The sequence below is a fragment of the Drosophila willistoni genome, unplaced genomic scaffold, assembly GCF_018902025.1.
Source record: "Drosophila willistoni isolate 14030-0811.24 unplaced genomic scaffold, UCI_dwil_1.1 Seg301, whole genome shotgun sequence".
NCBI lineage: Eukaryota > Metazoa > Arthropoda > Insecta > Diptera > Drosophilidae > Drosophila > Drosophila willistoni.
Window position 1 is genome coordinate 79,753 of NW_025814255.1, and position 16,161 is coordinate 95,913.

General features: G+C 38.1%; 1 protein-coding gene across 1 annotated transcript; it reads left to right on the plus strand.

The window, feature by feature from the left end:
* Window positions 1-245: 245 nt before the first annotated feature.
* LOC124461283 lies at window positions 246-1,151 on the plus strand. Its single transcript, XM_047012823.1, has one exon. It carries the CDS (start codon window positions 246-248, stop codon window positions 1,149-1,151), a length of 906 nt encoding a protein of 301 aa, XP_046868779.1.
* Window positions 1,152-16,161: the final 15,010 nt, after the last annotated feature.

Genomic DNA, 16,161 nt, shown 5'->3' on the forward strand with positions numbered 1-16,161 from the left:
TGAGGCAAAAATATTTTGTTCCAAAACTAAGACCTCTCCTTAAAGGGATTCGTCGAAATTGCCAACAATGTAAGCTGAGTAGTGCTCGACCCATGGCACCCTTAATGGCGCCCCTACCGAGGGCTAGACTGGGTGCATTCAAGCCAGCGTTTACGTATGTAGGAGTTGATTATTTTGGGCCACTAACAGTTATCGATGGAAGAAAGTCGTTGAAAGGGTGGGGCATGCTGATAACCTGCCTCACAATGCGAGCAATAAGCATTGAGATCGTGCATAGTCTAACCACAAACTCATGCCTAATGGGCTTAAGACGCCATATATCGCGCCGAGGCATACCAAAGGAAATATATAGCGATAACGGGACTAATTTTCGAGGGACCGATGCCTTTCTTAGAGACAAACTTCAACTGGAAGATGCAAAAATGCACCGAGAATTGTCGCAGCAGGAAATATCGTGGTACTTCAACCCACCGTCAGCTCCTCACATGGGAGGAGCCTGGGAGCGCTTAGTGCGTTCCGTTAAAACCGTGTTATACCGTATAACACCAAATCAAAAATTCTCAGATGAAATTCTTCTTACCGCAATGGCAGAGGTGGAAATGACGGTCAACTCCAGGCCCCTGACATACGTGTCCCTGGACGACGAAGACCAAGAAGCTCTTACGCCAAATCACCTGTTGCTTGGCTCATCAAACGGAGAAAAACCGATTTGCGATCCGGAACAAATCGACTATAAATGGTCGCTCCGCCAGAGTGAGATGTTCGCCAACCTATTTTGGAAACACTGGGTCAAAGAGATGCTACCAAACATAACACGAATGTCCAAGTGGCATAAAAAAGTAAAGCCAATTGGTGTAGGCGATATTGTACTTATAGTGGACGAAAATCAGCGTCGTAATACCTGGACAAAGGGTCGAGTGGTCGAAGTGACCACCGCAGAAGATGGTCAAGTCCGGCAGGCGAAGGTACAGACACAACTAGGTGTCCTCTCCAGACCAGCAGTAAAGTTAGCAGTCCTCGATGTCGGGAAAAATGAAGCAAGCTCCAGTGGCTCGCTTGCTGGGAGGGGAATGTTGCCGAAATTCGGGCCTGCGAATAAACTTCGTACCACTGTAACACAAAACGGAACTCTGTCCGAACAAACAGAATGACGCTCTTTAAAAACTTTAAAACTCTCTCTCTCTCATTCTACTCTTGCGGTACTTTATTATACATAAGTAGACACATAAGCGCGAAAATACGCAGCTGCATTGATCTAAGTACATACATAAGAACCGCGTGTTCAGTTGTTTTTTCGTAGCCAAGAGGCCAAGACTAGAGTAAGTGGAATGAGATTGTATAATTATTAGTTATAAGAAATTTGTAAAATAACCTGAAATTACTTGCAGAATTAAAAAGCTTACGCTGACCTAACTTGAGGATTAAATGGATTAAATTTATTTCAAAGGCACTGGCGGAGCTAGATTAACTAGTCGAACGAGCAACACATACCATAAATCAATCAATACAAAGAGCATTTTGTTGCAAGCATAAACAATTAAATATGTACGCAATCAAACATAAGTGTGCACTTGAATATGTATATGTGTATAACTAAGTATGTTCATATATGTATGTACAATGCAACATAAGCTAGATCCAGGCCAGCGTGTGAACGCTGACCAAGCACTTTGATGCAAGCGTTGCAAATAATATGTATGTATGTACTGACACTCTCCGTCTCTTTTGTAACTGTCGCCTAAGTCGCAGCATAAGAATATATATGTAACAATAGGTTAAGCAAAAGAATATTTTTGGAATAAAAATCGATCTGAATATTACCACTAACCAACACTGACGTGTTCGTTTTTAAATAATTCAATCTAAGTGGAACCCGGTCATTACATTGCGACCGTGACAATAGGTCAAAAATAGATCTTAGGACATCGGTGTGAAGAAGAAAAATATATAAAATAAAAATGAATTGAATTTAAACCGGCTCGAGGTCAATCTTACAAAAGAAGATTATTTCAAAGGTAACACACAAAAAGGTGAGCAGGTTGTCTGTATAGCTATTTCAAGAACTACCAAGTTCTATCATCAGCAGACTTTGCTAAAGAACTCCAGAATTGCAATAGCCATACCATGTCTTCAACGCTAAAACTAGTTGGGAATTACATTGCCAACTAAATGAAGCGAAAAAAGCTGGCGAAGCCTACAATACCGAAGACCACCTTTTGTGCATTACCCTTAGGCGCTATGAAATATTAGTGTAAGAGCTTCGCCCTTAACAAACTAAATTCAACACCTGTTTCTTTTATACACGGTATATTGTACCATATAGAAAAAGGGGTTTTTTTTGGAATAAAATTCCAAAAATAACGGCGTGCCTTCCGTTAGTGTTATCTGGTTAGAGATTGCGACCTATTGAAATTTAAATTGAATTTAAACCGGCTCGAGGTCAATCTTACAAAAGAAGATTATTTCAAAGGTAACACACAAAAAGGTGAGCAGGTTGTCTGTATAGCTATTTCAAGAACTACCAAGTTCTATCATCAGCAGACTTTGCTAAAGAACTCCAGAATTGCAATAGCCATACCATGTCTTCAACGCTAAAACTAGTTGGGAATTACATTGCCAACTAAATGAAGCGAAAAAAGCTGGCGAAGCCTACAATACCGAAGACCACCTTTTGTGCATTACCCTTAGGCGCTATGAAATATTAGTGTAAGAGCTTCGCCCTTAACAAACTAAATTCAAGACCTGTTTCTTTTTATACACGGTATATTGTACCATATAGAAAAAGGGGTTTTTTTTTGGAATAAAATTCCAAAAATAACGGCGTGCCTTCCGTTAGTGTTATCTGGTTAGAGATTGCGACCTATTGAAATTTAAATTGAATTTAAACCGGCTCGAGGTCAATCTTACAAAAGAAGATTATTTCAAAGGTAACACACAAAAAGGTGAGCAGGTTGTCTGTATAGCTATTTCAAGAACTACCAAGTTCTATCATCAGCAGACTTTGCTAAAGAACTCCAGAATTGCAATAGCCATACCATGTCTTCAACGCTAAAACTAGTTGGGAATTACATTGCCAACTAAATGAAGCGAAAAAAGCTGGCGAAGCCTACAATACCGAAGACCACCTTTTGTGCATTACCCTTAGGCGCTATGAAATATTAGTGTAAGAGCTTCGCCCTTAACAAACTAAATTCAAGACCTGTTTCTTTTTATACACGGTATATTGTACCATATAGAAAAAGGGGTTTTTTTTTTGGAATAAAATTCCAAAAATAACGGCGTGCCTTCCGTTAGTGTTATCTGGTTAGAGATTGCGACCTATTGAAATTTAAATTGAATTTAAACCGGCTCGAGGTCAATCTTACAAAAGAAGATTATTTCAAAGGTAACACACAAAAAGGTGAGCAGGTTGTCTGTATAGCTATTTCAAGAACTACCAAGTTCTATCATCAGCAGACTTTGCTAAAGAACTCCAGAATTGCAATAGCCATACCATGTCTTCAACGCTAAAACTAGTTGGGAATTACATTGCCAACTAAATGAAGCGAAAAAAGCTGGCGAAGCCTACAATACCGAAGACCACCTTTTGTGCATTACCCTTAGGCGCTATGAAATATTAGTGTAAGAGCTTCGCCCTTAACAAACTAAATTCAAGACCTGTTTCTTTTTATACACGGTATATTGTACCATATAGAAAAAGGGTTTTTTTTTTGGAATAAAATTCCAAAAATAACGGCGTGCCTTCCGTTAGTGTTATCTGGTTAGAGATTGCGACCTATTGAAATTTAAATTGAATTTAAACCGGCTCGAGGTCAATCTTACAAAAGAAGATTATTTCAAAGGTAACACACAAAAAGGTGAGCAGGTTGTCTGTATAGCTATTTCAAGAACTACCAAGTTCTATCATCAGCAGACTTTGCTAAAGAACTCCAGAATTGCAATAGCCATACCATGTCTTCAACGCTAAAACTAGTTGGGAATTACATTGCCAACTAAATGAAGCGAAAAAAGCTGGCGAAGCCTACAATACCGAAGACCACCTTTTGTGCATTACCCTTAGGCGCTATGAAATATTAGTGTAAGAGCTTCGCCCTTAACAAACTAAATTCAAGACCTGTTTCTTTTTATACACGGTATATTGTACCATATAGAAAAAGGGTTTTTTTTTTTGGAATAAAATTCCAAAAATAACGGCGTGCCTTCCGTTAGTGTTATCTGGTTAGAGATTGCGACCTATTGAAATTTAAATTGAATTTAAACCGGCTCGAGGTCAATCTTACAAAAGAAGATTATTTCAAAGGTAACACACAAAAAGGTGAGCAGGTTGTCTGTATAGCTATTTCAAGAACTACCAAGTTCTATCATCAGCAGACTTTGCTAAAGAACTCCAGAATTGCAATAGCCATACCATGTCTTCAACGCTAAAACTAGTTGGGAATTACATTGCCAACTAAATGAAGCGAAAAAAGCTGGCGAAGCCTACAATACCGAAGACCACCTTTTGTGCATTACCCTTAGGCGCTATGAAATATTAGTGTAAGAGCTTCGCCCTTAACAAACTAAATTCAAGACCTGTTTCTTTTTATACACGGTATATTGTACCATATAGAAAAAGGGTTTTTTTTTTTGGAATAAAATTCCAAAAATAACGGCGTGCCTTCCGTTAGTGTTATCTGGTTAGAGATTGCGACCTATTGAAATTTAAATTGAATTTAAACCGGCTCGAGGTCAATCTTACAAAAGAAGATTATTTCAAAGGTAACACACAAAAAGGTGAGCAGGTTGTCTGTATAGCTATTTCAAGAACTACCAAGTTCTATCATCAGCAGACTTTGCTAAAGAACTCCAGAATTGCAATAGCCATACCATGTCTTCAACGCTAAAACTAGTTGGGAATTACATTGCCAACTAAATGAAGCGAAAAAAGCTGGCGAAGCCTACAATACCGAAGACCACCTTTTGTGCATTACCCTTAGGCGCTATGAAATATTAGTGTAAGAGCTTCGCCCTTAACAAACTAAATTCAAGACCTGTTTCTTTTTATACACGGTATATTGTACCATATAGAAAAAGGGTTTTTTTTTTTGGAATAAAATTCCAAAAATAACGGCGTGCCTTCCGTTAGTGTTATCTGGTTAGAGATTGCGACCTATTGAAATTTAAATTGAATTTAAACCGGCTCAAGGTCAATCTTACAAAAGAAGATTATTTCAAAGGTAACACACAAAAAGGTGAGCAGGTTCTTGAAATAGCTATACAGACAACCTGCTCACCTTTTTGTGTGTTACAAAATCAATCTTACAAAAGAAGATTATTTCAAAGGTAACACACAAAAAGGTGAGCAGGTTCTTGAAATAGCTATACAGACAACCTGCTCACCTTTTTGTGTGTTACCTTTGAAATAATCTTCTTTTGTAAGATTGACCTCGAGCCGGTTTAAATTCAATTTAAATTTCAATAGGTCGCAATCTCTAACCAGATAACACTAACGGAAGGCACGCCGTTATTTTTGGAATTTTATTCCAAAAAAAACCCCTTTTTCTATATGGTACAATATACCGTGTATAAAAAGAAACAGGTCTTGAATTTAGTTTGTTAAGGGCGAAGCTCTTACACTAATATTTCATAGCGCCTAAGGGTAATGCACAAAAGGTGGTCTTCGGTATTGTAGGCTTCGCCAGCTTTTTTCGCTTCATTTAGTTGGCAATGTAATTCCCAACTAGTTTTAGCGTTGAAGACATGGTATGGCTATTGCAATTCTGGAGTTCTTTAGCAAAGTCTGCTGATGATAGAACTTGGTAGTTCTTGAAATAGCTATACAGACAACCTGCTCACCTTTTTGTGTGTTACCTTTGAAATAATCTTCTTTTGTAAGATTGACCTCGAGCCGGTTTAAATTCAATTTAAATTTCAATAGGTCGCAATCTCTAACCAGATAACACTAACGGAAGGCACGCCGTTATTTTTGGAATTTTATTCCAAAAAAAAAACCCTTTTTCTATATGGTACAATATACCGTGTATAAAAAGAAACAGGTCTTGAATTTAGTTTGTTAAGGGCGAAGCTCTTACACTAATATTTCATAGCGCCTAAGGGTAATGCACAAAAGGTGGTCTTCGGTATTGTAGGCTTCGCCAGCTTTTTTCGCTTCATTTAGTTGGCAATGTAATTCCCAACTAGTTTTAGCGTTGAAGACATGGTATGGCTATTGCAATTCTGGAGTTCTTTAGCAAAGTCTGCTGATGATAGAACTTGGTAGTTCTTGAAATAGCTATACAGACAACCTGCTCACCTTTTTGTGTGTTACCTTTGAAATAATCTTCTTTTGTAAGATTGACCTCGAGCCGGTTTAAATTCAATTTAAATTTCAATAGGTCGCAATCTCTAACCAGATAACACTAACGGAAGGCACGCCGTTATTTTTGGAATTTTATTCCAAAAAAAAAACCCTTTTTCTATATGGTACAATATACCGTGTATAAAAAGAAACAGGTCTTGAATTTAGTTTGTTAAGGGCGAAGCTCTTACACTAATATTTCATAGCGCCTAAGGGTAATGCACAAAAGGTGGTCTTCGGTATTGTAGGCTTCGCCAGCTTTTTTCGCTTCATTTAGTTGGCAATGTAATTCCCAACTAGTTTTAGCGTTGAAGACATGGTATGGCTATAGCAATTCTGGAGTTCTTTAGCAAAGTCTGCTGATGATAGAACTTGGTAGTTCTTGAAATAGCTATACAGACAACCTGCTCACCTTTTTGTGTGTTACCTTTGAAATAATCTTCTTTTGTAAGATTGACCTCGAGCCGGTTTAAATTCAATTTAAATTTCAATAGGTCGCAATCTCTAACCAGATAACACTAACGGAAGGCACGCCGTTATTTTTGGAATTTTATTCCAAAAAAAAAACCCTTTTTCTATATGGTACAATATACCGTGTATAAAAAGAAACAGGTCTTGAATTTAGTTTGTTAAGGGCGAAGCTCTTACACTAATATTTCATAGCGCCTAAGGGTAATGCACAAAAGGTGGTCTTCGGTATTGTAGGCTTCGCCAGCTTTTTTCGCTTCATTTAGTTGGCAATGTAATTCCCAACTAGTTTTAGCGTTGAAGACATGGTATGGCTATTGCAATTCTGGAGTTCTTTAGCAAAGTCTGCTGATGATAGAACTTGGTAGTTCTTGAAATAGCTATACAGACAACCTGCTCACCTTTTTGTGTGTTACCTTTGAAATAATCTTCTTTTGTAAGATTGACCTCGAGCCGGTTTAAATTCAATTTAAATTTCAATTTTTCGCAATCTCTAAATAAAATAAAAATGGCAACGATGGATAGCTACTTTCAAAGAGTTAGCAGACGAAGCCCGAGCATAAGAAACGATATAATTGAGGTGTTTCGTAGTGAGCAAAGCCACTCCTCTCAAAGCTCGCTAACTCTAGTGCAAATAAGAAGTGCATACTCCGATCTAGCTGGAGAAGAATTCCCTGTAAGAGGAGACACAAGAGTAGAAATATGCCTCTTCATAAATGTACCAAATGTATACTGCTACACAAACACAGCTGGTACATTCCATTTTTATCTAATGGACTGAAAAAAAAAATAATAATTTTTCTTCAAACAAACATAATCAAAAAAAAACCAGAGGGCCGGGGCTAACTTCGACCGCGTGGAAAAACGTTCAAGCTAAAAAGGCTAATGTTTGCGAAAGAACGGCCTACAATCTTAGCATAGGAAAAAACTAAGATATTGATCAAAGTCACTGTTTTCCACCGATCGTTCCTATGGGAGCTATATGATATAGTCAAATCCGATCTTTATCAAATTCGGCACAGTCATTAACAGATATATTAAACTAACAAATGTCTAATTTGAAAGCAATCGCGTCAAAAGTAACGAAGTTATTGACAAAAGTCACTGTTTTCAACCGATCGTTCCTATTGGAGCTATATGATATAGTCACCCGATCTTGATTAATAAACTCTCTAATATTAAATTTTACGACAATAGCTAAAAAAGTAACGAAGTTATTGAGAAAAGTCACTGTTCTTGACTTTGGCATTTGTATGGGAGCTATATGATATAGTGATCCGATCCGGGTGAATCCAAGATATACAACGCCGGCAGTATATACAAGCCTACATGCAAAATTTCAGCTCTGTAGCTTTAACGGTCTAGGAGGAGTTTGCGTTGATCCAGACGGATGGACAGACGGACACACGGACGGACGGACGGACGGACATGGCTATTTGAACTCGTCTCGTCGTGCTGATCAAGAATATATATACTTTATATGGTCGAAAATGCTTCCTTCTATGCGTTGCACACTTCTGACCAAAATTAATATACCCTTTTTGCAAGGGTATAAAAAAATAAAATAAAAGAAAACCACACACAAAAAAAAAAAAAACACCAAAAAAGGACGTGCTGATGACTAGCACCGAACCGTCACATCCGGAGGACTTGGATTTCCTGACGGCTGTACCTACCGTACAAAGGAACGCACCTCTCCTCGAAGAGGTATTAGAGGCATAAGATTTAATCAAAACATTGTTCAAGCTGTAAGCCTACGCATGTATACTCTTCTATCTTTCCACGTCTCTGGCTCACTGTGCAAGACACAGTTGAGAGAAAAAACAGAATTTTACCCGCCTGGGTACATAACCTATTCGACCATGGAGACAATTGATCTGTAAATCAGTAAGAAAAGTGTAAATTCCTTTCAAAAAAAAAAAAACCTATTAGTTGGATGATAAATAAAAAAAGCTAGAATATATGCGCAAGAATTAAATAAATCTTGTAAATGCCTCTCACAGAATACAGAAACATCCAAAGAACAGTAGAAAAACACTCAAAAATAATAATAGAAAGCCTAGAAAATATTAGAGAAGTATTATATACTTCTGACCAAAATTAATATACCCTTTTTGCAAGGGTATAATAATGGACTTTGTCGTTCTGCTTAATGAAAAATGGATAAATGAAAACTATTTGCTCTTTTCGCCCATGTTGGCGAAATATATTAATTTTGGTCAAAAGTGTGCAACGCATAGAAGGAAGCATTTCCGACCATATAAAGTATATATATTCTTGATCAGCACGACGAAACGAGTTCAAATCGCCATGTCCGTCCGTCTGGATCAACGCAAACTCCTCCTAGACCGAAAGAGCTACAGAGCTGAAATATTGCATGTAGGCTTGTATATACTGCAGGCGTTGTATATCTCGAATTCAGCCGGATCGGATCACTATATCATATAGCTCCCATACAAATGGCAAAGTCACGAACAGTGACTTTTCTTAATAACTTCGTTATTTTCTGAGCTATTGTCATGAAATTTAATATTGGTCAGTTAATTACACTTAAAAACGACTGTGCCAAATTTAATCAAGATCGGGTGACTATATTATATAGCTCCCATAGGAACGATCTTTCGAAAACAGTGACTTTTGTCAATAACTTCGTTACTTTTGACGCGATTGCTTTCAAATTAGACATTTGTTAGATTAATATATCTGTTAATGACTGTGCCAAATTTGATAAGGATCCGGTAGCTATATCATATATAGTTGAAAACAGTGACTTTGATCAATATCTTCGTTATTTCCTATGCTAAGATTGTAGGCCGTTCTTTCGGACACATTAGCCCTTTTAGCTTAAACTTTTTTCCACTTTGATGGCTATAGGTAAGGAAAAAGTTACCAAAAAAGTTGCAAGGGTATACAAACTTTGACGCGGTCGAAGTTAGCCCCGGCACTCTGGTTTTTTATTTGCTTTAAACATTTCTGTCCCTGAGGGCTGAGGTGGTGGTGGTGGTGGAAGGGGTGGGGTGGGTTTGCAGCCACTTTACCTTCATCAGCAAAAAGTGAGCCAGTCAGGTGGTGCCAACTATCAGCGTTGAATGAAAATCGCTGATGCGAGGAGAGGTGGTCAGCAAAGAAAAATCCCCGAATGAGCCAGATGAAAATAAATTTATCCACCAGCTGAGAGTAAAAAGTAGCACCAGTCCAAAAGGTTGTGTTCGTGACCTTTGTCAGGCGTTTTATAGTTGTCCCCATGTATGTACTTATATATAAATACGCAGTCCATGCACACGGACAAAGTCTCCTTCTGCTGCTAGTTACATGCTCGTTTTTAGTACGTGCCAGAGCTTAGATACTCGCCGGCACGCACATTGCTTTGTATCCTTCATCTGGAATGCCACTGTTGCTGCTACTTACTTGCCCACGAGCCACATCAAGACCTTACTTACAAACACACACACACACATACCCACAAACATGTGTGTGCATGTTGCGCTGAAAAGTATACCAAGTTTTCTTTACTTTCGGTTGCTTGAGCTTAAGAAATTTGGTTTTCGATTTATTTGTGTCCTCGAGTCTTAAAGTCTCACGGAACCTACATATGATATGTAATGTACACAACCCGGAATGAATCCAGATCATGTACATCCCCTCTTAGTCAAAGAATCTCCTTTGATCCAAGAAGAGGTCAGGTTCAGCCTATTTTGGTAGTCTCTCTCGCAGTCCCTAATTATCAGATGTTATGATGGGCAAGAGTACCACAAATTAGGCCATAGCCAACTCATCTACGGGCTTAGTGTATCGAGAAGTTTGGTCCGGGTAGGACTTCTGGCTGTCGGCTAGCAAACAGTCTTTGGGGGGGTTCTTTGGACCAGCATCACTCAATACACCCGTAGTACATAAAATAAAACAAAGTCCCTAGAGCACGAATATTACACAATTATTTAACCAAAAGAGATGAACTAGAAGGATAGAGAAAAAGAGTATATTAGTATCGCACGAATAGGGAAGCTATGAGGATGTTATTATAGCTTCGCGTCTAAACCCTCCCAACCAATGATTTTCCTTTCGCAATATTCTGGAAAATCCCAACATAATTCAGCTCACCGCTCACATTTCGCTACAAGGAAGATCACATAACTTTTACTCAAACATTATAAATGATATTTATTCACGAGGGTTACGGAATACCAAAATACTTCAATAAGTCGGAAACATAATCCGAGTTGACTAAACTAAAATGATGATTCTTATAATATACGGTAATCAAATTAAATAATTGGATCATTTCAGGCATCCAAAAGCCAAATCAGGGATAATATGTCTTGTTTTGTGAAATCTTAATTGTAAGGTTGATATATATAAACTTATAGATATTCAAAAATGAAAATGTCAATTGGAATTTGGAAGTCTCCAACTTAAATTACGAGATCAATTATAAATAACTGCAGGCTCGCTCACACAGTCAAGGGCGATTCTTAATATCGTTTTAACTTTCCAACAACGATTGACAATTTTCTCTCTTCTTTAATATTTTGTTTTAGCTTTACGGTACTTGAGAGAGTTTTTCTTATTTGCTGATTATATGACACTGAACTCGTATTCTTTTTGCATACAAACAGGGAAATACCAGATCGAACATGATTTTTTCAAGAACTTAGGACTTACCCATCCGTCCGGTCCGTCGAAGGCCTTCGTCGTCCGCTGGATGATGCTTAGGAATAAAATGTTAGGTTAAATCAAGCGTCTGGCATTCCTATGCAACAAATTCGGTCTAACAGACTCTCAATCCGCAACGAAGAAACTTTCTCTGCCCGTATCCGATTCGGGCGGCTATTCCAAGCTGGTCGTGTTTGTCAAAATGTCTCTGTGCCCTTCACGGTGTGCAGCTTTTGAGCCCACGGTGTCTCAAAAATTATTTCTGGCAAATTCTCGGAATTCGAATATGAAATTCCTTGCTTAGGCTTTCAGCATTCAATTTAATTATGGCTAAGTTTTCAAAAGAACTTATTAGAAACTTCCAACGATTCAAATATCCACAATAATTAACTTACGATAATAAGATTCACAAAACTCCACAATAATTGTTGTCCTATATGCTCCAGATTAGTAATTAATTAATAATTTGGCTTGATGGCCAAGAAAATTTAAGATTAAAATTTTATATTTTTTCTGGAGGAGCAGCGTGGTTTATGCGTCTAGCCAGGGCGGAAGTTCGTCAGAAAAGAGTGTGACCAATGCATGCGATCGCGCATGATGCTACTTCGCTAGGGTTGCACTAGTAAAACTATCGAACTTCTAAGCTCAGCTGATTATTTTTATCGACACAATTACCCACCACTTACTGAAATACAAACTAACGCCTTAAAATTTAAAAATAAAACTAACGGCAGAAACTGGGCACTACAACCACAGGATAATACTAGAGCTTGCTTCGGAGTATTAACCTGAAAAAAGACAGTTACTGCCTAATGTCCTTAGCATGATAGGTTCCTAGCAATTTACCATTTAAATCCTCTAACACATAATAACAGTTTCCTAATCTCTCTCGAACTCGAGACTTTAGCCACAACAAGTTTAACTTAGCACTAACGCATTTTTGGAAGTTACTCTGTCCAAAATTACGTCTAAAGACTTCTTGTCCTACCTTGAAATTAACCTCCTTGGTTCTCAGATTGTATACCTTTGCATTCTGCTCTGCTAACAATAGGTTAAGCAAAAGAATATTTTTGGAATAAAAATCGATCTGAATATTACCACTAACCAACACTGACGTGTTCGTTTTTAAATAATTCAATCTAAGTGGAACCCGGTCATTACATTGCGACCGTGACAATAGGTCAAAAATAGATCTTAGGACATCGGTGTGAAGAAGAAAAATATATAAAATAAAAATGGCAACGATGGATAGCTACTTTCAAAGAGTTAGCAGACGAAGCCCGAGCATAAGAAACGATATAATTGAGGTGTTTCGTAGTGAGCAAAGCCACTCCTCTCAAAGCTTGCTAGCTCTAGTGCAAATAAGAAGTGCATACTCCGATCTAGCTGGAGAAGAATTCCCTGTAAGAGGAGACACAAGAGTACAAATATGCCTCTTCATAAATGTACCAAATGTATACTGCTACACAAACGCAGCTGGTACATTCCATTTTTATCTAATGGACTGAAAAAAAAAAAATAATAATTTTTCTTCAAACAAACATAATCAAAAAAAACCAGAGGGCCGGGGCTAACTTCGACCGCGGGGAAAAACGTTCAAGCTAAAAAGGCTAATGTTTGCGAAAGAACGGCCTACAATCTTAGCATAGGAAAAAACTAAGATATTGATCAAAGTCACTGTTTTCCACCGATCGTTCCTATGGGAGCTATATGATATAGTCAAATCCGATCTTTATTAAATTCGGCACAGTCATTAACAGATATATTAAACTAACAAATGTCTAATTTGAAAGCAATCGCGTCAAAAGTAACGAAGTTATTGACAAAAGTCACGGTTTTCAACCGATCGTTCCTATTGGAGCTATATGATATAGTCACCCGATCTTGATTAAACTTGGCACAGTCGTTAACAAGCGTAATAAACTCTCTAATATTAAATTTTACGACAATAGCTCAAAAAATAATGAAGTTATTTAGAAAAGTCACTGTTCTTGACTTTGGCATTTGTATGGGAGCTATATGATATAGTGATCCGATCCGGCTGAATCCGAGATATACAACGCCTGCAGTATATACAAGCCTACATGCAAAATTTCAGCTCTGTAGCTTCAACGGTCTAGGAGGAGTTTGTGTTGATCCAGACGGACGGACGGACGGACGGACGGACGGACATGGCTATTTGAACTCGTCTCGTCGTGCTGATCAAGAATATATATACTTTATATGGTCGGAGATGCTTCCTTCTATGCGTTGCACACTTTTGACCAAAATTAATATACCCTTTTTGCAAGGGTATAAAAAACCTATTAGTTGGGATGATAAATAAAAAAAGCTAGAATATATGCGCAAGAATTAAATAAATCTTGTAAATGCCTGTCACAGAATACAGAAACATCCAAAGAACAGTAGAAAAACACTCAAAAATAATAATAGAAAGCCTAGAAAATATTAGAGAAGTATTATATACTTCTGACCAAAATTAATATACCCTTTTTGCAAGGGTATAATAATGGACTTTGTCGTTCTGCTTAATGAAAAATGGATAAATGAAAACTATTTGCTCTTTTCGCCCATGTTGGCGAAATATATTAATTTTGGTCAAAAGTGTGCAACGCATAGAAGGAAGCATTTCCGACCATATAAAGTATATATATTCTTGATCAGCACGACGAAACGAGTTCAAATCGCCATGTCCGTCCGTCTGGATCAACGCAAACTCCTCCTAGACCGAAAGAGCTACAGAGCTGAAATATTGCATGTAGGCTTGTATATACTGCAGGCGTTGTATATCTCGGATTCAGCCGGATCGGATCACTATATCATATAGCTCCCATACAAATGGCAAAGTCACGAACAGTGACTTTTCTTAATAACTTCGTTATTTTCTGAGCTATTGTCATGAAATTTAATATTGGTCAGTTAATTACACTTAAAACGACTGTGCCAAATTTAATCAAGATCGGGTGACTATATTATATAGCTCCCATAGGAACGATCTTTCGAAAACAGTGACTTTTGTCAATAACTTCGTTACTTTTGACGCGATTGCTTTCAATTAGACATTTGTTAGATTAATATATCTGTTAATGACTGTGCCAAATTTGATAAGGATCGGGTAGCTATATCATATATAGTTGAAAACAGTGACTTTGATCAATATCTTCGTTATTTCCTATGCTAAGATTGTAGGCCGTTCTTTCGGACACATTAGCCCTTTTAGCTTAAACGTTTTTCCACTTTGATGGCTATAGGTAAGGAAAAAGTTACCAAAAAAGTTGCAAGGGTATACAAACTTTGACGCGGTCGAAGTTAGCCCCGGCACTCTGGTTTTTTATTTGCTTTAAACATTTCTGTCCCTGAGGGCTGAGGTGGTGGTGGTGGTGGAAGGGGTGGGGTGGGTTTGCAACCACTTTACCTTCATCAGCAAAAGTGAGCCAGTCAGGTGGTGCCAACTATCAGCGTTGAATGAAAATCGCTGATGCGAGGAGAGGTGGTCGGCAAAGAAAAATCCCCGAATGAGCCAGATGAAAATAAATTTATCCACCAGCTGAGAGTAAAAAGTAGCACCAGTCAAAAAGGTTGTGTTCGTGACCTTTGTCAGGCGTTTTATAGTTGTCCCCATGTATGTACTTATATATAAATACGCAGTCCATGCACACGGACAAAGTCTCCTTCTGCTGCTAGTTACATGCTCGTTTTTAGTACGTGCCAGAGCTTAGATACTCGCCGGCACGCACATTGCTTTGTATCCTTCATCTGGAATGCCACTGTTGCTGCTACTTACTTGCCCACGAGCCACATCAAGACCTTACTTACAAACACACACACACACATACCCACAAACATGTGTGTGCATGTTGCGCTGAAAAGTATACCAAGTTTTCTTTACTTTCGGTTGCTTGAGCTTAAGAAATTTGGTTATCGATTTATTTGTGTCCTCGAGTCTTAAAGTCTCACGGAACCTACATATGATATGTAATGTACACAACCCGGAATGAATCCAGATCATGTACATCCCCTCTTAGTCAAAGAATCTCCTTTGATCCAAGAAGAGGTCAGGTTCAGCCTATTTTGGTAGTCTCTCTCGCAGTCCCTATTTATCAGATGTTATGATGGGCAAGAGTACCACAAATTAGGCCAAAGCCAACTCATCTACGGGCTTAGTGTATCGAGAAGTTTGGTCCTGGTGGGACTTCTGGCTGTCGGCTAGCAAACAGTCTTTGGGGGGTTCTTTGGACCAGCATCACTCAATACACCCGTAGTACATAAAATAAAACAAAGTCCCTAGAGCACGAATATTACACAATTATTTAACCAAAAGAGATGAACTAGAAGGACAGAGAAAAAGAGTATATTAGTATCGCACGAATCGGGAAGCTATGAGGATGTTATTATAGCTTCGCGTCTAAACCCTCCCAACCAATGATTTTCCTTTCGCAATATTCTGGAAAATCCCAACATAATTCAGCTCACCGCTCACATTTCGCTACAAGGAAGATCACATAACTTTTACTCAAACATTATAAATGATATTTATTCACGAGGGTTACGGAATACCAAAATACTTCAATAGGTCGGAAACATAATCCGAGTTGACTAAACTAAAATGATGATTCTTATAATATACGGTAATCAAATTAAATAATTGGATCATTTCAGGCATCCAAAAGCCAAATCAGGGATAATATGTCTTGTTTTGTGAAATC